The 25,196-nt window shown below is 42.1% G+C and overlaps 1 protein-coding gene across 1 annotated transcript in view; it reads right to left on the bottom strand.

The window, feature by feature from the left end:
• Positions 1–2,897: 2,897 nt before the first annotated feature.
• Positions 2,898–25,196, bottom strand: part of si:dkey-22o22.2 (neural-cadherin) — a 299,017-nt gene continuing 276,718 nt past the window's right edge. The window contains exon 33 of the mRNA XM_028817759.2: positions 2,898–3,449. Within this exon, the coding sequence (XP_028673592.2) occupies positions 3,015–3,449 (435 nt within the window). The 3' untranslated portion in view covers positions 2,898–3,014. The remainder of the gene's footprint in view (positions 3,450–25,196) is intronic.

Here is a 25,196-nt window from a genome sequence, read left to right as displayed (position 1 = left end):
AAATGCAAACTGATCTACTGCACACAGCCCTTTTTCAGTAAATCCACCAATTTGTCCTTAGAAATGATGTCCAAACTCTTAAAACCCTTAAAAAATAGAGTATATTTTATCATTCCAAAATACAGAAAAAGCCATTTATCGTTAACATTGAGAAAAAAATTAGTTATGAGAGAACAAAGCATTCCAGAACAGAACACGGCAATTTGCATATTCATTTATGGACAGACATGGTCAGTCAATTTACATGAAAAGCAATGCTGTGCACACTTATCATTTGTTTTCAGAGTCCATAAGATTTTCTGTCTTTATAGTATTACAGGACAGACTAAATGTAGTACTGCACTAAGCTAGATGGTATGCTAAATGCATGACTTTAGATGTAAGTTAGAAAATGGATGATGTTTCTGTTTATATAGTAGTTATTGTAAACAGATTATTATATATGTGTTTACTTCTAATTTTAGTGCCGCACAGTGACTGCCAAGTTGGAAGTTTTTATTCTTTTTAATTTTCTTTCTATTTAGTCATACTGGTGTGTGTTCAGACCATAGTATGTGTTAATATAACTTAATTAATGAATTTCTGTAATAGGCCAGCTTTACCCCTAAAGACAAATAAAATTCATTCCATCTATCGACATGCGGACAAAATGAAACATTAGGATATGGGGCACAGGACAGCAGAAAGTAACAACACAAAAGTCAGAAAAGTCACAGAGAGCCACACTATTGAGGAGAAAGCAATGGATGGTGGTCACTAAGCAACGGTAGATTCTGTCAGGCATTAAGCCTTAGGAATTCATTAGTCAGTGGCACAACAAGAAATGTTCTGTCCTGGTAGAAGCATACAGTGTTCCCCATGACATTAGCCGGCAGATGAACCAGCAGATGTTGAGGTGCACATTCCTGGAGTAAGAGAGAAGGTGTGGGAAGTGAAGGAGTCTGTGGAGGTAAGAACATAAGAACTTAGACAAATGAAAAGAAATCATTAAGTCCATTAAGTTTGTTTGAGTAGCTGATAGCTTGGTTGTAAAGGCTTCTGTTTCATGTACATTACTGTAGTTTCCTCCCGATTCCCATGATTTTTTTATATAAAGAGTGTTTCCTGGATTCCCCCTTGAATGCATTTTTCCACTCTTGTCATGGATCAGCTTTATCAAAGCCTTTAATAATTTTGAAGACCTGAATTATGTCATCTCTCACCTTTATCTGCTTAGACTAAAGGGATTTCATTCAGTTAGCTTGTCAGACTAAGACATGCCCTTTTAGTCCCAGGCTGTAATTAGTTTTACTCCTTTGCTCACCTTTTAGTGCTGCTGTCTTTTTTGTAGCAAAGTGTAGATTTTACAAATAGGCCATTTTATTTGCCTCTATGTAATTAAAATGTTATAGTAACAAAAGCTCTACATACTTTTCAGAAGCTACTTAATGCATTTCAATAATGTCCATCTAATAAATCATTTTCTAATTGCCAGTACATAACACTTTGCACTTTTCTACATTAAAATGCACTTTCAAGATGTATGGCTATTTTTGAAATCTGTTCTCATTGCAAATTTCTTTTTTCTTGTCTCTTACTGAGCCTGCAATTTTAGAGTAATTTGAACATTTTTCAATCACTAATTATACTAGAGTCAATGGCATTAATATAAATTAGTAAGTTTATGCTCAGTTCGCTCAAGGACTTCTGTATCACCAGAATACTAGAGGACAGATGACCCAGCACATTCCAGGGTCTGATTTCATCTACTTAGAATGAAAGTGAAACAATGTAAACCTCCTGATTGAAGGGTAGCAACCCTACTTCCCTAGAGGGGTATGTTAAGGACAGATTTGGTGTTCAAGAGTGAACTTATGAAGCAGGGTTACTCAGCTCTGGTCCTGTAGGTCTGCAGTGCCTGCAGGTTTTCATTCCAACCAGTTTCACCAGACCTAGCAGAAAATGAAACTTGGTATTTAATTATATGGTTTGTTAGTGCGTTCATTCTTCCAAGACAAAACTTCATCACTTGTAGATTTTTTATTTTCTGAGAACATTACCCATATGTTTTTTGGTCCAGAACAGATTTGTACTTCTTGGTTCTTCCCTTCTCTCTCATTCATTTCAAAACATTTTATTAGCACAGATGCTTCATGATGCATATGCACAGGTTTAAATGGAAGTATGGAGAGCTGGAGGTTCCTTTGTCTTTTGCACCGCATTATTAACTAGTGGCTGGTTAAGGAAACAGGTAACAATTAAAACTTAAATTCAAGTGTTTAAAACTATAATAGGCAATTAAGGTTCTGAATCATAACAAATTAGTTAATTAAAACTAAGCCCAAAAATATTGCTTTATTTGTAAATAAATGGCATCTAATTACAAAATTTCTTTAAACAAAACCTGTTATACAGAACTGAAAGGTGATCAGTACACTTTCTTTTGCTCTGTTAATGGCATAGCGCTACTTAAGAGCATTGGCCCTTTAAGGACTACTCTGAACTTTGAGTGCTGGTACACCTAAGTATACTTGACAGAGTTCTAGAGTAGTGTTTCAGCAATTCCAGGATTTGGCCATTGCATGGAGTTTAAATATACCTCGCCTAGCTGACTATAATATTGTGTAAAATAGTTGGGCTTCTTTTTCTTGAACTATTTGGGATTACATTCCAATTACAAAAAAGTTTAACAGTGAAAGAAAATAAGCAAAGGAAATGTTGTACTACAGTACATTTCAGAAAAATTAACACAGTACAAATGTTATGAGAATGTAGAGTGCAGTACTCCATAGAATAATTTTAAAAGCTTTTGTCCTCTAAAGGCAACATGACAATTTCATACAAAACACAATAGACACATGAATTGCTATGTAAAAAGAAAATAAGTATAATTTTTGTTTCTGAGTCATAATGCATCTATTTTCTGTCATGTAAAAATATTACATAAAACCTTATTATATACATACTCAGAAAATGTAATAGAATGTGAGATTGCTTTTTCATAATCAGTTTTCATAGTAATACTAAATGAAATTCTACATCTCCAGCTGCTCAAGCTGAGTGAGGCTAAACTGATTTTGCTGATACAGGTCCCTAAGCTTGTCAAATCTGACACCGCATTCATTTATATAGATGTAGTTGAAGCTGTTTTCTCCTAACTCTGATTCTAGTGAGCTCAGAGTTCCAACAGAGGATGCCAAGCCTTCCAAACAAAATATGTGCAGGGTGTCCATTGGGTAAGTTTCAGTGTCATTGTCTGCTTCCCATATAACTCTGGAAACATGACTTTTGAATTCAGAAGAAGAAGCTGAAGTGGTGCTGACATTCTTGTTATAACCTTCTATTGCTTTAAGGTGAACTTTTCCCTGAGAGGCTTGCTTGGACTTTAGCAGGGGTACTGTTGTTCCATGTGAAGACTGGGACCAATATAAACATTGGGTCCTTTTCAGTTCTTCCATGTCATATGTATTCTGAAAACAAAAATAAGGATACATAAGTAAATCTTAAGCACTGTAAAAGCTATATGGATATTGTACTATATACAGTATACAACAACACTTTGGGAGCTACTACCAAAACTGCAATAAAAACAAATTGCAGTTTGTGTAAGTTAAGTCTTCTGGAACAAGAGCTCAGAGAGGACAGTTGGCAATGGTTTCACTAGTGACAGACCCAGCTTTAGACTCCTGTATGATTTTACTCAAAACCATGAGCACTTGGCTAAACTGCAGCACACGACAAAATGCTCAGATGGCCAAGATTCCATAGATTTGTATAAATTAAAGTTTTGTTTTTATGCTCTGCTGTTAACTAGCTTTGTTTACTTCACTTAGCGCTACATTACCATCTTTTTTTCCACTCTATGTACATTAGGGGTCTAAATTTGGCTGAAAGATCACAAACTTTTAAAAATCTATTCATACTTGAACCAGGGTGAAAGCAAAATTGCCACTTTTGTTGCAAATTAAAGCAATTCAAGTTTGTGAAACAAGAATGATGCAAAAGTAGAGAATAGGTAGAATAGTACAGAATTGTTATGTTGTTAAAGTCTGTAGTACTAGGGTGTTGTACCGTGTTAGCCATTATGAATGTAGAGAAAAGCCAAGCAAAATGACACCTTTTATTGGCTAACTAGAAAGATTACAATATGCAAGCTTTCGAGGCAACTCAGGCCCCTTCTTCAGGCAAGATGTAATCCGATTACATCTTGCCTGAAGAAGGGGCCTGAGTTGCCTCGAAAGCTTGCATATTGTAATCTTTCTAGTTAGCCAATAAAAGGTGTCATTTTGCTTGGCTTTTCTCTACGTTGTTAAAGTCAAAACTTTAATATCTAAAATGAAACTTACCACTTGGTCCTGAGACCCAGTGCCAACAAAACTAGTAAAAAGCTCAACAAATGTACTGGCAAAACATATTTTTAGCATTATCAATCGTTCCTTACTGAATGACACAAATCCTGATGCACTAAGGTTGTCAGTTATCAGACCATTACTTAAAAATCCAAAAATAAACACACACTTAATAGTTATAGACTCATTTCAAATTTAACATTTCTTTCTAAAATACTTGAAAACGCAGCTGCTACTCTTAGCATAGGGGTGATTTTAAAATCCTCCTTTTAACAAATAAAGCCTTAAATGGCCAAGGCCCTGCTTACTTATCTGGATGTATCACTACTTATAAACCAGATTGCACATTTTGAGATTTTGATTACAGTGAGATTTTAGTTACATGGCCCCAAAGCTGTGGAATGATCTGCCAGCAAATAAAAGTGATTACCCCTCAGTCTCAGCTTTTAATTTCTGGCTAAAGATTCACAGCTTTAGTCTAACATACCCTGACTAGAGCTGCTGATTAGCCATACATACTGCATGTGTTTGTTAGTTATTGAAATAAACCCTGATCACAGCTCTGTGCAAAAAGAAGCCTCATTAACTAATATTGCACTGTTTAACTCGAGATCTCTTAAGTACCTTGAGCATGGGAAATGTGCTATAAGTAGTTATATGCATGCCCTTTCTGTCAAAATGTCAAAAAATGATTGATGAGTTAAGCCCCACGCCTTTGGGATTGACATCATGAAGTCCCGCCCCTTCCTGTTTTCCCTGCCGGATGTCTGACATTCCTTGACCCCTCCCATCCTGTTTTTTACCCAGGAAATGGCCAAGATCCGTTTGGCGGATGTGTGTCCCTTCCTTGAACCCTCCCATCCTGTTTTTAACCCAGGAAACGGTCAAGATTTATTTGATGGATGGGTGTCCCTTCCTTGAACCCTTCCATCCTTTTTTTACCGCAGGAAACTGTCAAGAGCAGACTTGATGGATGGGTGACCCCTCCTTGAACCCACCCCCTGTATGCCCCAGGAAAACTGTCAAGAGCAGACTTGATGGATGGGTGACCCCTCTTTCACCCGAGGACAAGTCCAGGCATGTTAAGGAAGAATCCTCGACATGTATGGGCAAGTCTCTAGCAGACCCAGTCGTCCACACCTCTTGGTGGTCGCAGGCCTTCTGACTCAGCTTCTAGCCCACAGTCAGTTAACCTTGATGAAGGCCCTTCCGCTTCTCCCCGAGGAGAGACCGCCCACACACACGCACGCACACACACACACACACACACGCACACACACACACACACCAGATGGTGGCCCCAGGCATTCGGACTCTGATTCCAGCCCCAGGAAGTCCATGATCATTTCTCCTGAGGTCAGCCGCCCACACACACACACGTGTTTCAGCCTGTCCAATCTGTCTTATAGCCATTCCTGTCTCTATTTCTTTGGGTAAGAAACCTCTGTATCAATTATTTAAAATATCTATCTAACCTTTTATCTAAGTCAAAATGATTTCTCCAACTCACAGACAGTCTCTACGCTGAAAAAAGCCTTTACTTCACACTGCTGGGTGCACAAAGCCCCCAGAAATACATGCTGTCCGGCTCGCAGTCCCGGAACATCTGCCTGAATTTTTCGAAACACAGAGCCTCTCGGAGCAGACAGCCCACTGCGCATGCACACCGCGATCAGGCACTCTGTATGAGCGCGCAGTTTGATTCAGCCACAGGAAGCTGATAGACCCCAGGCTGCTTGCCACAGGTGCTGCGTTCTCAGCGCATGCGTATTACCAATAGGGTGTATACACCCACGAGATGTACTGTATAAAGTTTTTTAATGATAACTAGATGGATATAAGATCTGTAAAATCACGCACACCGTTAAATAATAGGCAACAGGATTGATATAAGATCTTGAAAATCACGCACAACGCTAAATAATAGGCAACAGGATCCTTTTAAAGAATGTTTGAGACGTATAAAATCAAACCTCGGAGGGATGTTTTTAAAAAGCCCTGCCAAGTTAAAGTGTCTTAAGCACCTCAGCAAGGCCTTTGGGAGCGATTCATCGCTCACAAGCGGCTGATCTTTAAGCCCGTATCAGATCGTTTGGGGCATTGTGATATTAAAAGACTTCAAATGCTTACAATGTTGACTTTCAAAATATTGGACTTTTCGGCCAAAGGAACGGATGTGCCCCCAGATGTGTCCGGAGAACTGACAGCCCAGATATGATCCCAGATAAATTGACAATACGTGGATGTCCTGTTAAAATGATTTGTCACGCACAAATCATTTCTAAAATAACGCTCTTCAGATCTATAAATTGAGAAGCGTACAGTATCAACCCTTTTTCTCTGATCGCCCTGAGAACGACAAGATGTCTGCTAATTTCATCCGTGACGGTGCGTTTTCACAAACTTCTTAATGAATTCTACTATTTATGTCTAGGACTAAATATAATTATCGTTCATACAGCCTATAGGCCTACTGCAGAGATCCTCGTACTGACAAACCAGGATCATGGTAAGCCCTATTTATGATTCTTATAAGCGCTAAACGAGGTTGTTTTTTTTTTTAAATCGTAACGAATGGCTGAATCCTTATATATTTTTTCTTAGAATTGTACATCCGAGCAGAATCGGAAAACAGTAAGGATCTTTTTAAAAATGTTTAAACATTCGCATAAAGTTTGTGCTAGGGCATGTTTGTACGAGAGAGTGAGCGAACTTTTGCGCGCATGAGCAATTGTAGCCCTTTGTGCACAGTTCATGAAAGGTGAATGAATGGCCATGTGTGTGAGGATAATTATGGTTGATTCCTTTATTTTTAGTTTTTATTAGAGGGCTATATTCCAATCGAGTCTCCAATTCAATATGCTGAAGTCGGTAAGAATTTTTATTTTAAAAATACTCTGTTTACAACGTGAGCGCGTATACGCGTGTGTGGGAATTTGGGTGCGTGTGTGCGCGTGTACGCGATCTTGGGTGCTTTTCATTCATTGCGCTAAAGTCCGGCTGACTTGTTGATTTATGGGTCAATGAATAGGTTTAACATTTTCCTGTATTTATGAGCTTATATCTTAAGAAGCAGAATGTCCTTTTTAGCCATCATGGTATAGGGATTGAGCGTACGCTTTGTTAAAATCTACCTATTTAGGGCGAGAGGAGTTCTAGATACATTAAAATAGAACTTTTATATGGACATTCTTCTATTGGAATAGAAATTGCATGAGCGGTGTGGATTGCTTGTTTTAAGAGAGAATGCCTTTTGTATGCTTCGCAATAAGCTTTGGAAATGTGGGCAGCTATTTTAAAGAGCGTGTGCTTTTTGTTTTTAGGCAATATCCCTGTAGAGAGTGAATCAGTTTCTCAAAGGGATTTACCCGGGATGTCCAACAGTAAGTGACATTTTAGAATTTAGTTTACCAAAGAAATCCAGAATATTGTGAAAAGAGGGCTTTAACTGAGAAGTTTAGAATTTATTTTCAGGCAGCAGCCCACTGGGTATTTTAATGCAAGTGTTGGACGGCTCAAAAAATCTAGCCCTGTACCGTAATTGGCAGAATCTACAAACCCCTCCTATCTCTGAGAGCGGCCTTCAACCTTCTTCGGGCACCTCTGAGAGCGGCCTTCAACCTTCTCCGACCCCCTCCGAGAGTGGCCTTCAACCTTCTCTGGCCCCCTCTGAGAGCGGCGTTCAGCATTCTCCGGCACTCTCTGAGAGCGGCGTTCAGCATTCTCCAGCACTCTCTGAGAGCGGCGTTCAGCATTCTCTGGCTCCCTCTGAGCTCAGCTTTAATTCCAATATCTTACAGTCTTCCCCACTTTCCCCGACCCCCTCTTATTCTAGTAGGTGGACCTCTTTGCCTGCAACGCTTCACTCTGACCGCGGAACATGGCGTATAAGTCGCTATTCACCCCGATATTCCATTCGTCCTGACTACCGGCAGAGACATCGTGAAAGACTGGAGCATCTGACTGAACAACTTCACCAATTACTGGTGCAATTTGTAGAATTAGAGGCTCCTGTGTACAATTCCATACCCGAAATGTGTTTACATTTGATGCATATGTATGCTTTTTACATTGATCTAACCCATAACTAAAGGAAAAGTTTTATATATACTTTTTTCATGAAAAATAATATTCTGTGTTCATAATTGTTACCTTTGTTTAAATTTAGGTCATGCCTGAAAACAGCTCTAGCAACAGCAGCAGTGACAGTGGCAGTGATACAGGCAGCGAATATTCTGGAGGGGGTAAAGGTAGGAAAAGACCGTCCAGTGAAAACCTGAGAATATTAAAAGAGATGTCTGATAACCTAGAATATTCTATAAAGCCCCCTAAAATCCCCACCCTTCCGCGATCTCCTCAAATTGATCAATCACCATACCCAGTGACACATCTTCTTTCTGTGGAAGATGAATGTTCTCTTCGTTCCCTTGTACTAATCCTTGTCTAAGGAGTTAAGCAGAAGTAAGCTTTAAAAACATGCTTTGCTGAGCAAACAGAAAAATATTTGTCATAAGGACTCAAGGTCTAAGCATTCCACACTGAGACTGCCTTATCACGTTTTCCCTTAGTTTACATCTGAACGCCATAACAAAGGGGCCAAGAAAATCAAGTTGCAAAAGGGGCGTTGAAGGGGCTCAAGGATTGTGTATAATAAAGTGTTGACTGTTGCATTTTTTCTTAATGAATATTAAATCAAGCATTCTAGGGGTATAAAAACTTTGCCCCACCCAACAAACAGTGTTCAGAAGAGCCCTGACGCTGTCATGTAATATTGATTGCCTGCTTTTCTGAAACCTGCTCACTGTGACGATAAGAAAATAAAGCTGCTATATGACCACACCTGCTGTCTTGTCTAAGTGATCGTCCACAGTTTTGGTGCCCAAACGTGGGGCAGGAGACGGGCAGATGACTCCTCGAGCAGGATCGTCCAGAGGAGGTTCGATTACGGCCAGATCGAGGACCAGCTCCGGTAAAAGTTAGGACTGGCCTGCCTTGGGCGTTTCCTGCGTGGGGAGTCCCTGACCTCCTCCTAGCCGATATGAGGCACGACTTGATGGGAATTTCCAGGCAGGTGGAAGGAGTCATAGTGAGTAGATCGGGGGGATTCCCGTTGGTTTGACTGGTGTGCCAGAAGTAATAGGAGTATAAAAAGAATTGAAAGCATACTGTATCAGAACCATAGGAGGGTTCTAGGTACTCACGGAAGGTGACAGCACAGTGTGAATGTTAGCAAGTCACCCCTTGTGAGTGGAATAGAAAGGGGCGAGTGGCACGCTCCTAAAATAATAAAGAGGAATGGGGGTGAAAGGGCATAGTTAAAAGTGTGTGTCTAAATAAACGGGAGGTCGAGTTTTCCATCCGCTGTCTAGTCATACTCTTGTCTCAACGGGTTACTCAGCTGACGGAGACAATACCCTGGCAGACTGACGCATACAAGGTGTGTTTAGCAGAAGGACTCGGGGTATAAACCTCCATAGTCCGGATGCCATACTGAGTATTGATGTAGGATTCTGCTGACTCGAATAAATGGACACGAAGTCACCTGAAGTTGAAATCCGGGGATAGGAGCGGACAGCGGGTAGAACGGGGAGTAAACGAGGGTTGAGTCACTTTCTGCTGATATCCCGCCGCTCACTATGGGAAAAACAAATAGCAAGCCAGTCAAACAGGCCCCCCAGGGTCCTCAAAACCTAATGTTAGAAGGATTATTTTCAGAGAATCACCAGGCTCCTAGTACACCGTCGGCATTGAAAGGCGGGTCCCCTAGAAAGTTAATAGAGAAGCAGACTGGGTTGGATTTTAAAAAGGCATGTAAGAAGTGGAATAAGCAGAGTTGTGGCAGATGGCCATTAGACGGGACTGTAGACATATCAGAAATACAAGAAATAAGGAAAATATTATGTAGAAATGCACAAGGATATTGTATGTAGGAATGTACGAGGATGTTGTAACAAAGGTCCGTATCGAATGGACATGTTTGATAGATGGGAATTGGTGATAAAAGATAGGACCTTGCAAGCGGCACAGAGGCGTAATGACTTGCTGGCTGCTGAGGTCAAAACACGAAAAGAAAAGGAAGAATTATTGCTAGCGTTGCAGAAAATGAAGGTAGAGACAGCGCCCAAGCCTGAAAGTAAAAGAAAGCAGACTGAAAAGAAAGACCCCCTATACCCTGTAATCTGTCCACCCCCTCCTTACCAAACTCCCCCGCTTCCACCTCCTGCACCCTCTCCTCCAACTGCACCCCCTGTTAACAGACGAACCGTCTGGAGCAGGTTTTTACGATGAACAATATCATTATGACCCGTCCTCACATATTGACCCTGAGGAAGATAATTCAGATTATTCACAAGGTGCTACTGGGTTGCAATGGCAGAAACAAGAAGAGTCATCTGTCTCCCAGTGCACGAGAAGTCAGACCTCAACCTAATGAGCGGTTTTACTTCCCCCTTCGGCTCTCCTAAGCCTTCTAGCTCGACATTCTCTTGCCCCCTCATTGAAGTCCCCAACCTCCGACATGATCCCACACAACCTCCAGGCAATAATAATCCCACTACTCTAATGATTCAGCAAAATTGGGACATTCAACAATTAAAAGATGTGGTGTCTGAACTGCCCGACCCCAAAGCGGTCTGTGGACTGAAATTTGTGGAGCAGTTACAGCAGCTGGATGACATGTATAAAACAAATGCTGCAGAGTGGACACAGGTGCTCCGCCGACAGCTGGGCACCACATGGGCAACTGTAAATCACGGTGATCATAACGGTGCCCCTTGGCGTTGGAATGAAGCTCTTCCCCAAGGCTCCGGGAATGAAGGTCCTTTCCTCGCCCAGTGAGAGCCTTTGAAAGGAGCCCTGGCAGAAAAATATAAAAAGGGCACAGACTGGTCACTAATTTCAGCCGCTAAGCAGAAAAAGATGAGACAGTGGATGAATGGGCTCACCGGTTACAAGATCTGATGGCTAATCACTCTGGGCTAGACAATGCAAACGATAGAACTCGTGCTGCAGTGCCTCCTTTCGTCTCGAGACTGAGAAGTGACATTCAAAGCAAAGTCTGCACGTCCTGCATAAGGCTGGGAGACCGCAACGTTCGAGCAAGTCAAGCGTCATGCAGAGCATGCTGAGAGACAGACTAAATTAAAAGAGTCAGACACACAGACCAAACTTTTGGCTGCACAAATAAATTACTATACTGGAAGAACTGACCCGGCTAGGGGGAGAGGACGCGGAAAAATTCTTTGGAGGTTGAGGGCGAGGGCGCGGAAGAGGATGCGGGTTCCATTTATCAAACCCTAATAATCCTTTCGCTCAGATGCCTAACCGTTTGGAGCAGATGCCAGCGTCATATGCCTGTTACAGCTGCGGTGAACTTGGACATTTCAGATGCAACTGCCCACACAAGCGCCCTCCGCCACCCCCTCTCCCTGAGCCTAATGACATTCCTTGGTCCTAGGAATTCGCAGGGACCCCCAGCCACTCTCTTCAGTTGCCTTTGCTCACTCGCCATGCGGACACAGATCCTTTATTGACTTTGCTGGTGAATGGCACTGAAACTGCTTTTCTCGTTGATACTGGAGTCTCGAAAGATACAGTAACAGTGCTTACTGCCTCGGGACAGCCTCATATTTTGCTGGTCTCAAAACCTCTGCAATTACAGATCAGCACTGACACTTCATCATTGACTCATTGCTTTCTGTTAAATCATTTGTGCCCTGTGAAACTGCTGGGATGGGATCTTACGACTAAATTGTCAGTCTCAATTTTTTTAACTGAACAAGGATTTTACTGCTCCATTCCTAAGCTCCTGTGCCAAACTACACACCCTAAGCCCTCTTTTGCAACCTGGACCCTGAACATCTCCCCGCACACCTTCCTCTTGAAAGCCCTTCATTCTTTCCCCTCATGCCTATTTCCCCACTTACAAGTCCTGGACACCCTGCATTGTACTACCCAGTATGTCCCTGCTGAAGTGGACACACCTTGGTTAGAATCTTTTCTTTCCTCCAGCACATGCCCTGAAACTTTGCACATTCCATGTACTTTTGTTTCATCTACTAAAGTTGTTGCTTCAGTTCACCTCACATATTCACAAAGCGTTTTCTATTTAGGAGATTCGGTTCCCCATGTTTCCTTAGCACTGTGGTCCCAGGGGAAAAATGATTATGGAAGGATAGCACACTGTGAGCCACTGGTGATTTTCCCAAAATCTTTCTTCCGCCCGCACCGTGTCCAGTATCCTCTGTCTCCCGAAGCAGAGGCTGGCATCTCCGCCGTGCATTCCGATCTCGTGAAACGTGCAGCAATTATTCCAATTAAATACTCTCCAGTCAACTTCCCCATTTTACCTGTTAAAAAGGCTGACGGTTCATGGCGATTTGTCCAAGATCTTCGACCAGTTAATTCTGCAATTTTTCCCAGAGCACCTATCGTTCCTAATCCTTCCACTATTCTTTCTACAATAGCCCCGTCCGCCCGTTATTTCTCTGTTATTGACCTTGCTAATGCTTTCTTTTCTATTCCTGTGCATCCCAACTCTCAATTCTGGTTTGCTTTTACTTTCCACAACCGCCGCTGGACCTGGACCGTCATGCCTCAGGTATACACTGAAGCCCCTTGTGTGTACGGTCAAGCGCTTGCTCGAAATCTAGAAGGATTCTGGCCAGATAAAGATAATATATTGATACAGTATGTGGATGATATAATGGTGTGTAGTACTACTGAAGAAGATTGTGCACATGACACTCAGAAATTGCTATTGTTTTTAGCAGAAAATGGCCATAAAGTGTCAAAAACAAAACTGCAGTTAGTCCAAACTACCGTTAAATATTTAGGTCATGACATTTCTTGCGATACAAGAGCTCTCTGTAGCGGCCGCATAACCACCATTCAAAACCTTCCAAGACCGGTCACAAAATAACAGGTAAAGTCAGGATATTCTCTGTGGCCGCATAGCTTTTGATGGGAATGTTTTCTTGTTGTGGAGTTGTGCTGTGTGATTTCCCAAAGTGGATTGTCTTTGATTTGTCACTGGAACTTGGGTCGCCACGTAAATTAGTGTTTCCTTGTTTGTCGCTGACCCGGTTCCGCCACGGACTTTTTCATGATCTGGAAACTAGCGCATATAAAACCACGGTAAGATGAATTCCTAATTTAAAAGTAGTACCAGCTTGCAGCCTGTGAAGTTGTTTGATTGTAAGTTTTTCAGGAAGAGCACAGCCTTTACAAAATCTAGCTAACACTGCCATCTGGCCGCATGCAGTGGAATAGCAGGCTGAGAAGGCTCTATGTGATTTAAAAAGTGCACTATTCTCCCTGACTATTTCTCGTCCATTCACTCTGTTCGTGAACGAAAAGGGGGGATATATATGAATGAATGCAGTTCTATGAATGAATGCAGTTCTAACAACTCCATGGAGAAAAACAAAGGCCAATAGCCTATTTTTTGAAAAAATTGTATCCAGTGGCTGCAGGATTTCCACCTTGTCTCAGAGCTGTAGCAGCCACAACAAAGGCCGTGCTAGCCAGTACAGATATAGTGCTCATGAGCCCCCTAGTGGTAAAAGTGCCTCACGCCGTACACTCCATTTTAGTACAGGCTAAAACCTCACATCTCACTACTGCTAGGGCAATACACTATCAAAATGTACTCTGTACGTTGTCAAACAGTACCATAGAAAGGTGCTCCACCTTAAATCCAGCTACTCTTCTTCCAACTGAAGAGGAAGGGGCACCCCACAACTGTCATGACGAAATAACTAAGGTTATAAAACCTAGACCAGACCTACAGGAAACACCCTTAGGTACAGGGGTGATAATTTTTGTGGATGGATGTTCCTTATGATTGGAAAATGGAACACCTTGAACCAGCTATGCAGTGGTCAAAGGTGACCACCTGCTGGAAGCAAACCGAATTTCTTCAAGTTTAAGCGCGCAGGCAGATGAATTGATAGCTCTCACCCGAGCTTGTCAGTTGTCAGAGGGAAAAAGTGTAACTATCTATACTGATTCTAGATATGCTTTTGGAGTCTGCCATGATCATGGGGCATTATGGAAACTCAGGGGATTCAAGACCAGTACTGGCAATTTGATGCCCATTCAGCATCAGAAACTAATAGAATCCCTCTTAGAAGCTATAACCAAGCCATCAAAACTGGCAATAGTTAAATGCCAAGCCCATACTGGGAAACAGGACCCTGTCAGCAAAGGAAACGAATTAGCTGATCACTTTGCTAAACAGGCTGCTTACAATAACACACCAATCTCTTTATTTCAACAGAAAGATGACAAAGACCCTGATAATCAAATTATCTCTTTACAGAGTGCAGCCACGGACAGAGGAAAGAGACAATGGGGTCCAAAGAAGGATCCCTCTCTGATGGAGTCTGGACCCATAAGCAAAATAACAAACCTTTCTCCCAAAAGCTTCTTTTCCAGGTATGGAAAAAATTGCACATGGCCTGGATCACGCTGGAAAGGATGCAATGGTTCAAGAGGTTGAGAGACATTGGAAAGCAGTAGGTTTCTCTAGATACGCAGAGCAATTCTGCAAACGTTGTGCAGTATGTCAGAAATTTAATGTAGGAAAGGGTATTCAGGTAAGTCCCGCCGTTACACCTAACCCAATGGGTCCATTCGAACACCTTCAAATGGACTTCATTGAATTAACACCATCAAAGGGGTACCGATACTGTTTAGTAATTGTTGATGTGTTCTCCCGATGGGTGGAAGCTTTCCCTTCCAAACATGCAGATGCCAAAACTGTGGCAAAAGCTTTAATAAAGGAAATCATTCCAAGATGGGGAATACCACAGAAATTGCAGACTGATAATGGTAGTCATTTTGTGAATTCTGTAATTAATGAATTGCCTGCTTGGCACCAAATTAATATACATCACTATTGCAAGTACCATCCTCAAAGTGGGGGTATAGTAGAGAGATGCAACAGTACCTTCAAATCTAAATTGGCTAAAATCTGTGAGCAAACAAATTTAACTTGGCCTGATGCTCTACCCCTGGCCTTAATGGGATTAAGAAGGAGGACACACCGACAATTAGGGCTGTCGCCATTCGAAATTCTGACCGGACAGCCCATGCCAGTCTGCATGGTCATAGGTAATGTTACACTGCATACTGTGGACAATGATCTTCTTTCCAGTCTTACAGGTCTCCGAGCTTCTCTGAAGGTAGTCCACGAGCAGGTTAATCAGGCCTGGAGAACTAATCCTCCATCAAAGGACTCCCTGATTCCGTTAGGAACCTGGATTCTGGTTAGAGATACTCGAAGGAAACATTGGTATCACCCTCGGTGGAGAGGACCGTTCCAAGTTCTGCTGTCGACACCACACGCTGTTAAAGTTGAGGGACTGCCTGCCTGGATTCACGTCTCACATTACAAAAGATGGCACCCTTGATTGTGGAACTACTATGTCTTTCCTTGCCCCCCTTGTCGACTGCCCTGGTCACCTTGACCTTCCCTTTCGGAATCACCACATCAGTTCAGGTTGATTTCTGTTCTATTATTGACTGTGGGACTGGTCGACAAGTCCAGTGGATCTGGTCTGACAAACATGTGTGTGTAACTGTTACAAACTCTGGATTCGGAAGTAACTGTGATGAGTGGGAATGGGTTTTTGCTAATACTGGAACTGATGACTGGGGTTATCAACCCTATAAGGCCCAAAAGTATGGTCTGAAATATCGGTTTTCTATTATAAAAGGACATGCCCGTCATGAATGTGCCGAAAACCATTGTAACCCCTTGATCATTACTCTGAAGAATCCCTCTTTACATGATTCAGGAACCTATATCTTAGGGGCATATGTATCTGGAACAGATCCTCTAGGGAGATTTCAAATTAAGGTTAAAAACCCTGTTAGTAACACCTCCCATTTCCCTACACACACACCCATCTCCCCTACTCCTGGTCCAGACCCGCCCCCTGTCAAGGTCATGAATATTTCCACCCTTTCTTCCACTTTTTTGATTGAAACTGGGTATGGCGATCAGAACCGTTGGCTGCAATGGGTATTGTATTCGGCTAGACAAGTAAATCAATCTGATTGTTATGCCTGTGCTACTGCTAGGCCACATTTGGCCACTGTCCCTTTTCCCCTTTCTAACATATCTGATCCTACTGGCCTTCCTTGCTTACTTGCCCTTTTTATCTCTTCTTCCATTCCAACCGACTCTAATTGCATTTCCTTCTCTTTCCCCCACTCTTCATATGACTCCCCCGATGTTCCAGCCTCATGAAGGTAATTATACCTGTTTTTTTAGAAACCTCACTTCCTCCCATGGCACTAATGTTGGTAATATCCCGTCCTCGTTCTGTTTCCAAACTTTTCCGGTTAATTCTTCCTCTTTAGGTTCCAAATTATCAATTTTTCTGATTACTCAGAATACTCCACGAGCCGATATTTGGTGGATGTGCCGTAAGTCTAAATTGCTTGACATTCTTCCGCCTGTCTGGACTGGCACTTGTGCTTTAATACAACTTGTTATGCCTTTCCGACTTCTCCCTTTAACAGCCTCCTGTGTGTCGACCAATTCTGGCCGACGTCGTCGACCCCATTCTGTGGACCCTTCCCAGTTTTCCCTTCATGGCCCTGGGGTGTATTTTGATTCCATTGGGGTCCCTCTGGAGTCCCTGATAAGTTCAAGGCACGAGACCAAGTTGCTGCCGGATTTGAATCTATTTTTCCTCAGGTTACTATAAACAAAAATGTTGATTGGATTAATTACCTCTATTACAATCAACAACGATTTTAAACTTTTACTAAAGAAGCTGTTGAAGGTATCCATGAGCAACCTGATAAAACATCCCTTATGACCTGGCAAAATTGATTGGCATTAGATATGCTCCTGGCTGAGAAAGGAGGCGTTTGTGCTATGTTTGGTGATGCATGCTGCACCTATATCCCTAATAATACAGCTCCCGATGCATCAATCACCCGTGCTTTAGCAGATTTGACTGCTCTCTCTAATGAACTAGCTACTAATTCTGGCATTTCTAATCTTTGGGACCAATGGTTTATGTCCACTTTTGGGTCATGGGGTCAATGGCTTAAGTCAGTTTTCATTTCTCTTACAGTTGCTTTTATCATTCTCCTGTTTGTAGCTTGCTGTATTGTTCCCTTGATAAGATACATTGTATCCAAGTATTTTACTGCCTCTATGGCAAAAGCTTACTTTTTACACGAAGAAAAATTGCTTCAGATCAGCACAGCCACCCCACACTCCTCCGCCCACTCCACTCCTTCCCCCTCTCCTACCCTTTCCCGCTCAACTCGCCCCTGATCAAGTATTTTTTGTTTGCTCAAAAGGAGGGAATGTAGAAGATGAATGTTCTCTTCATTCCCTTGTAATCCTTGTCTAAGGAGTTAAGCAGAAGTAAGCTTTAAAAACATGCTTTGCTGAGCAAACAGAAAAATATTTGTCAAAAGGATTCAAGGTCTAAGCATTCCACACTGAGACTGCCTTATCACGTTTTCCCTTAGTTTACATCTGAACGCCATAACAAAGGGGCCAAGAAAATCAAGTTGCAAAAGGGGCGTTGAAGGGGCTCAAGGATTGTGTATAATAAAGTGTTGACTGTTGCATTTTTTCTTAATGAATATTAAATCAAGCATTCTAGGGGTATAAAAACTTTGCCCCACCCAACAAACAGTGTTCAGAAGAGCCCTGACGCTGTCATGTAATACTGATTGTCTGCTTTTCTGAAACCTGCTCACTGTGACGATGAGAAAATAAAGCTGCTATATGACCACACCTGCTGTCTTGTCTAAGTGATCGTCCACAGTTTTAAATTCTGATGTAATAGCCGTAGTTAACGTTCTGTTGGATCTTTTGAAGAATACCTCTTCTGAGGCCAGAATGGCTTCACACCCTTCACAACATCCTAACACCCTAGACACGAATGTAAAAACCCCACAACCTTCTACCTTGGGGTTGTCATGCTCCTCTGGAGCAATTAGATCCCCACTTCAACACTTCCCTGTCAGTGACACGGTAATACAGCCTTCTACCTCAGGGGGCATGGTCCATCTTCAGTACTCGCCTGCTGATGACTTAATAGGGTTGGATAATTCATTTCCTCAGACAGGATCCGGAGTGACTAATCCGTCCGGGGTAAACTTGAGTCTCAAACCCAACTCTCCACAGCCATCTACCTCGCATCAGTACTCGCCTGCTGATGACTTAACAGGGTCGGATAATTAATTTCCTCAGACAGGGTCCAGAGTGACTAATCCATCCGGGGTAAACTCGAGTCTCGAACCCAACTCTCCACAGCCCTCTACCTCGCATCAGTACTCGCCTGCTGATGATTTAACAGGGTCGGATAATTAATTTCCTCAGACAGGGTCCGGAGTGACTAATCCGTCCGGGGTAAACTCGAGTCTCGAAGCCAACTCTCCACAACCCTCTACCTCACATACGAACAATCCTTCGTCTCCAGAACCGTCAGTAAGATCCCCACAGCCCTCCACTTCTATAACGGAGCGTCCAAAATTTAACAATATCGAGATTAGACACGATTTCAATTTTTCTGAGGCCTACACACTTGATTCATTCGCCGAAGTTTTTAATCATATACACGATACCGTTCAGCAAATATTAGACAGTTTTACGAGCACTTTGAATCCTAGGGATCTAGTGCAGTTAGAATTACGTGCCGAATCTCTCAGCCCCAGTGTTTTTTCCCTAACCCCAGTGGGTATGCTTTCTGTGGAGGATTTTTTTAACCAAATTGAATTACTTCTCCAGAGTCACGCTACTATTTTAGCCGATTCCAGTCTGACGCTAATCGTTCAGGTAGTGAGGGTTCCATCGGGGGGATCTGGGAATAAAGCCTGTACACTTTTCAACGATATAATCGTTGAAAAGAAACGGAAACACCTATGGATATCCTTCAACCCGGATGATCAGTGCTGTTTTGCCAGGGGTTTCCTGGCTGTATTAGGCGTTAGGTTCAGAAACAATCAGAAATTGTGTGAACAAGAGGCTCGTCGCTTGCACGTCAAGGTCGGATTATCGACGGATCAGAAAGTAACGTTTTCAGATGTTGAAAAGTTTGAGAGGTTAATGGGAATTAAAATTATCATCTGGTACCGGGAACCGAACACTACAGCTTTTTTAAAATTTGAAGCGTCCCGTGACAGATAAACAAAGACGGCTTTTCTGTTTTTACACCATGATCATTATTACGGTATTTGAATCTAAAAGGCTTTCTGGGTTTTTTCCTACATCTGTGATTTCTGCTACACGGGGTATTCTAATCCATCACGACATCGTTGTGAGCAGCACTGTGACGTCTGTTTATGTACAGACTGTCGTTGGGTTGACGGGGAGGCTTTTCGATGTTTCAACTGCCATCGTTTCTGTCGATCAAGGCTATGCTTCAAACTCCACAAAACGCGCAAATGGAATGAAAAATGCGCAGGTCTGAAAGTATCTGTGACGTCCATAAAGTCTGTCCTCTCTGCAAACGGAGATACATAGTGAATGCTGAGTCAAAACCTCACAAGTGCCGACCCAAACACTGTCGCATTTGTAGAATGGTCCTGAAAAAATCAGATGATAATCAGTGTTTTATTCAAAGCTTACCGCAAAGACCGCTCTACGAAAAGTACGTGTTCTATGATTTTGAGTGCCGTCAAGATGATTCCCAATTACATCCACTGCATGCATTGGAACGGTCAATCGTGGAGTTGGGCCGGGGAGGACTGTGTTGTAAAGTTCTTCCACAGATATCGACGTCCAAAATACCAAGAGTACACATTCATAGCTCACAATTCTAAGGGGTATGACGGCTATTTCCTAATGAAATATCTCGTCGAGAGCGGATAGACTCCGATTGTTACATCTCAGGGTTGTAAACTAATCTGTTTTATAGAAGAAGATTATGACTTGAGATTTATCGACTCATTGAGCTTCTTACCCATGAAATTGAGCGGTATGCCCAAGGCCCTGGCATTTCAGGCTCAAAAAGGGTACTTACCCCATTTCTTTAACACCGTTGAAAATCAAAATTACATCGGGTTGTACCCCGAACCTAAATATTACGGCATTCAACACATGATGAGTCAGGAAAGAGAGGAATTTTTGTCTTGGTACGACTCGATTAAAAGCGGTACCTTCAACTTTAGACGAGAAATGGCTTACTATTGTAGAAACAACGTGGTTATTTTGAGAACAGCGTGCATGAAATTTACAGAGGAAGTGCTCAGGATCGGTAATATTGATCCTTTTCAGTGTATGACCCTAGCTTCTCTCTGCCTGTTCATGTACAGACAAAATTGCATGCCTGATAATGCGATTGGAATAATTCCGAGTGATCATTACAAAAGCACTCACAAAGCTTATTCTAATGCCTCTATTCAATGGCTGATGTTTCTTTCCGAGAAGGAAAATATAAACATTCTTTTATCTAGACGGTTACGCCGAAGTTCAGGGTATCCCTACGGCCTTTGAGTTTGCCGGCTGCTTTTATCACGGATGCCCCAAATGCTACGATGCGCAAGCTAAACATCCTCTCACAGGAGCGCCTTTTGCCGATTTGTTTAAAACATTTGATGACAAACTGAAAGAATTGCGTGAAAAATTTAATCTGATGGTTACAGTGCTCTGGGAACATCAGTGGGAAAGTATGAAAAAAGAGGACTCGGAGCTTCAGAAATTCTTAAAACACTTTGAGTTTCCTGAACCTATCAATCCCCGTGATGCCCTGTATGGAGGGCGCACCAACGCTATCAAATTATATCATAAGGTTCAAGGCGATGAACAAATGCATTATTACGATTTTACAAGTCTGTACCCTTACGTTAACAAAACAAAAACCTACCCGATCGGCCATCCGACCTTTGTTTTTGAGGAGTTTGCGGATCTTAAACATTACTTTGGGCTCGTTAAAATCACCATGCTACCCCCTCGTAATCTGTATTTTCCAGTCGTCCCTTTAAGAATTTGCGGTAAATTGATGTTCACTCTGTGCCGTATGTGTGCAGAAACCTAAGCAACCACCGGCCTTTGCAGTCACAATGACCGGGAAAGGTCTTTAACAGGAACCTGGTGCAGCGTTGAAATACTAAAAGCCTTAGATAAAGGGTATAGAGTTTTAAAAATACATGAGATATGGCACTACGAACAGAGCACAGCCGATTTATTTTCCGATTACATCAAAATTCATTTGAAAGGCAAACAGGAAGCCTCTGGGTGGCCCTCGTGGGCCCAGGACGAGGCATCCCGCCGGCGCTATGTTGAAGACTATTTCGTAAAAGAAGGTGTCTTATTGGAGAATGAAAACATCGCCTCCAACCCCGCTAAGAGACAAATTTCCAAGTTATTTCTGAATTCTCTTTGGGGAAAATTCGGTCAGAAGCCTAACCAACCGACCACAACGTTTGTTAAACACACCCAAGAATTCTTTGAGTACCTGTTCTCAGACGTTTATAGGGTGTCCTATTTTGGTTTTGTCAGCGATGAAATCGCTCAAGTGCAGTGGAGGTATACTGATGACAGATACGTTCTACCCGGCCCCATCAACGTGGTGATCGCCGCTTTTACAACGGTCTATGCCCGCCTAGAATTGTACAATTTGCTGGAACGTTTAGGCCCGAGGATTCTGTATCATGATACAGATTCTGTTATATTCACAGCCTCGCCCGGTCAGTACACCCCGCCGCTCGGTGACTATTTAGGGGAACTCACCAGCGAACTAGATCCTGACGATTTCATAGAAGAGTTTGTTTCTGGGGGTCCGAAAACGTACGTGTACAAAACGTTCAAAAGCAAGGTCTACATGAAGGTAAAGGGCATTACTCTCAATCACAAAACGGCTCAAACGGTAAACCTGTACTGTTTAATGGATCTAGTGCATAGTTTTGTAAAACACAATCTCACGAAAGAAATAACGGTTCATGGCGCCCAGATTCATAGGAACAAAAAGAACCTGACGTTACAAAATCAGAAAAAGATTCAGAGTGGTGTACAACAAAAGGGTTCTATTGCCCGATTTCACAACTATCCCCTATGGATACTAAAGAGGGTTTTGATGTTAGATTTCAGCATCTGTTCTCGAAAATAGTCTCGGGACCTTCTTGTTTGGGAAAATCGCATTATGTGAAAAAGCTTTTGAAGCATGCGGACCATGTGCTTTCTCGTCGCCCCGACAATATAGTCTGGTTTTACAGCTGCTGGCAGTCTCTGTATGACGAGCTCCTAGCTCGATTTCCCAAAATCAAATTTTTGGAGGGATTACCCACCTCCTTAAGTGACGCTGAAATGCTGCCCCCTGACCGTGTTAACCTTGTGATTGTCGACGATTTGATGGAACAGGCGAGTCATAGCGAAGAGATAGAGCGGGCCTTCACAAAATATACTCACCACAGGAATTTGTCCATCATTTACTTAGTCCAAAATGTATTTTTTCAAGGCAAGAAAAGTAGAACGATAAATCTGAATGCCAATTACATTACCCTCTTTAAAAACCCTAGAGATAAACTGCAAATTACCAATTTAGCGCGTCAAATGTATCCTGGGAGGGTTACATTTTTCTTGGAGGCCTTTGAGGACGCTACAAGGCAACCTTACGGTTATCTGCTGGTGGACACCCATACGCCATACACCCATATGCCTGACGAATTTCGTTTACGTTCCGGTTTGTTTCCTCCCGATTGGCCTGCTGTGTATGTCGTGAAAAGATAAAGATGGACAACTTTTCAAGTATTTGAGAAAGAGTCGTCATGTCGTGCAGAATAAAAAGAAATTTCCCTCTGCTCAAGACCCTACATAAGAGTTCCTGTCGCCGAAGAAAAGTGGTGCTGAGCGAGGCTCTGGACGATTTAATTTATGCTCTGTCGGAAATAGCTCTCAATACTTTAAAAGGCCGCGTTCCCCTGACATTCAGACAGTTCAAGTTGCTGAAGAAGCATCGTTGCGCCGTTAAAAAACTCGGCGATAAAAAACTCACCATTAAAAAGAAAAAATTCCTTTTAAATCAGAAAGGGGGGTTTCTCTGTGCCCTATTAAGCGCCTCCATTCCTTTCATTACTAGTTTAATAGAATCGAGAGAATAAATATGGAATACACGCTCAAGATGTACCTGGTCCCTCAGCAGCAAATGGCTCAATGGCAACAGAAAGCCCCAGCTTCCACTGACCTTTTAAGCTCTACGGAAAGTGAGCTGGATAAACAAATGAAATTCATACTCGAACGTAGTGACTTGACCGCCGAGGCAAAAGTTAAACTTTATACGAACGTTTTGCAAAGATACTTGACCTTTGTGAAAAAATCAGATAAAGAAACAGGGTCTCTGACATTATTACTGCCTGCCGAGAGCAAAGAGGAACCGCCAGGGGTTCTCAAAGAGACTCCTAGTAACCCCGAAGACCGGGTGTACGATGAGATTTTGAAAAGTGCACCAGATAAATCAAAGAAATACACAGAAATTATTTTACAGAAAATGTCGTATAACCCTAATACAACCTACTGGAATGGCTTTGGAGAGTTTGTGCTTCGTGGAGAACCGTTACCCGGGACGAATATGGTTGATCTAATGCGGACCGCCCGACACAACATTCCGTCCTATCGGAGACCTAGGGGGTGGAAAAAATTTGTTAAGGCCCTGGACGATTTGAACATTCCGTCCTCTGCCGTGCCAAATGCTGACACGAGAGAACTTTTAGAGAGTTTCAAACCTTCCTCCTCAGAGGGGGCTGCTGCCTCTATCGCTGCCTCTGCTGTTGCTTCCGCTACACCTGTTGGCAAGAAAATCAAATCTCGTAAAAAGAATGAATGGATTCCTTATTGAAATATAATTATATTTTTGTTTAATAAAATATTACATTTGATTATACAGAATGTCTATTATTTATTAAGATAATTACAAATCATAGAGCTTTGCATACAGGGGTGATCCTGAAAACTTCTTGAAATATTCTTAGACAAGGTACTGACAAAATTTTGAACCATATAATCGTTCTTGGTGTCCTCATTAAAATACAGGTTCGTGACCTTTTTATAAGTGTGACACCCCATGTAGTGGGAATCAAAAAGGGTTGGGTTTTTAAAAATAAAGTGAAGTTTTATTTACAGGTGCACTTAACAAAAATAATGTCCTGTGGAATTTATATATTAAAACACAGTTCAACACCGCAAAAGACACACAAAAACAGTAAATAAATGATGTTCAAAAATAGTGACTATATACAAAAATAAACAGTGCACCAAAACCCATAACCCAAATAAATACCTCCACCGAAAAGTATTCCAGAGATATTTTAAACAATGCACAAGCCGTAATGTTTGGTAAATCTAAGTCGTTCTACTGAGTACCTTTCTCCTAGAGGGTCTAATCAGAAAAGCACCATGCTTTGGGGCAATGCGTTCCTTTTATATTCGGCGCCCTTGTACCGACCAATTAAACTGTCCATTGTCATCCCTCTACAACCGCGCGATGATGAGAACTCGTCGGCGAGAAGTGGCGTCTCTTGCCCTACAAAAATGCTATACAGTAATCCCTCCTCCATCGCGGGGGTTGCGTTCCAGAGCCACCCGCGAAATAAGAAAATCTGCGAAGTAGAAACCATATGTTTATATGGTTATTTTTATATTGTCATGCTTGGGTCACAGATTTGCGCAGAAACACAGGAGGTTGTAGAGAGACAGGAACGTTATTCAAACACTGCAAACAAACATTTGTCTCTTTTTCAAAAGTTTAAACTGTGCTCCATGACAAGACAGAGATGACAGTTCAGTCTCACAATTAAAAGAATGCAAACATATCTTCCTCTTCAAAGGAGCAAACTAATCAATAGGGCTGTTTGGCTTGTAAATATGCGAAGCACCGCCGGTACAAAGCTGTTGAA

This window comes from Erpetoichthys calabaricus, chromosome 13, assembly GCF_900747795.2.
Source record: "Erpetoichthys calabaricus chromosome 13, fErpCal1.3, whole genome shotgun sequence".
Taxonomy (NCBI): domain Eukaryota; kingdom Metazoa; phylum Chordata; class Cladistia; order Polypteriformes; family Polypteridae; genus Erpetoichthys; species Erpetoichthys calabaricus.
This window is presented reverse-complemented; position numbering and strand designations above follow the sequence as displayed.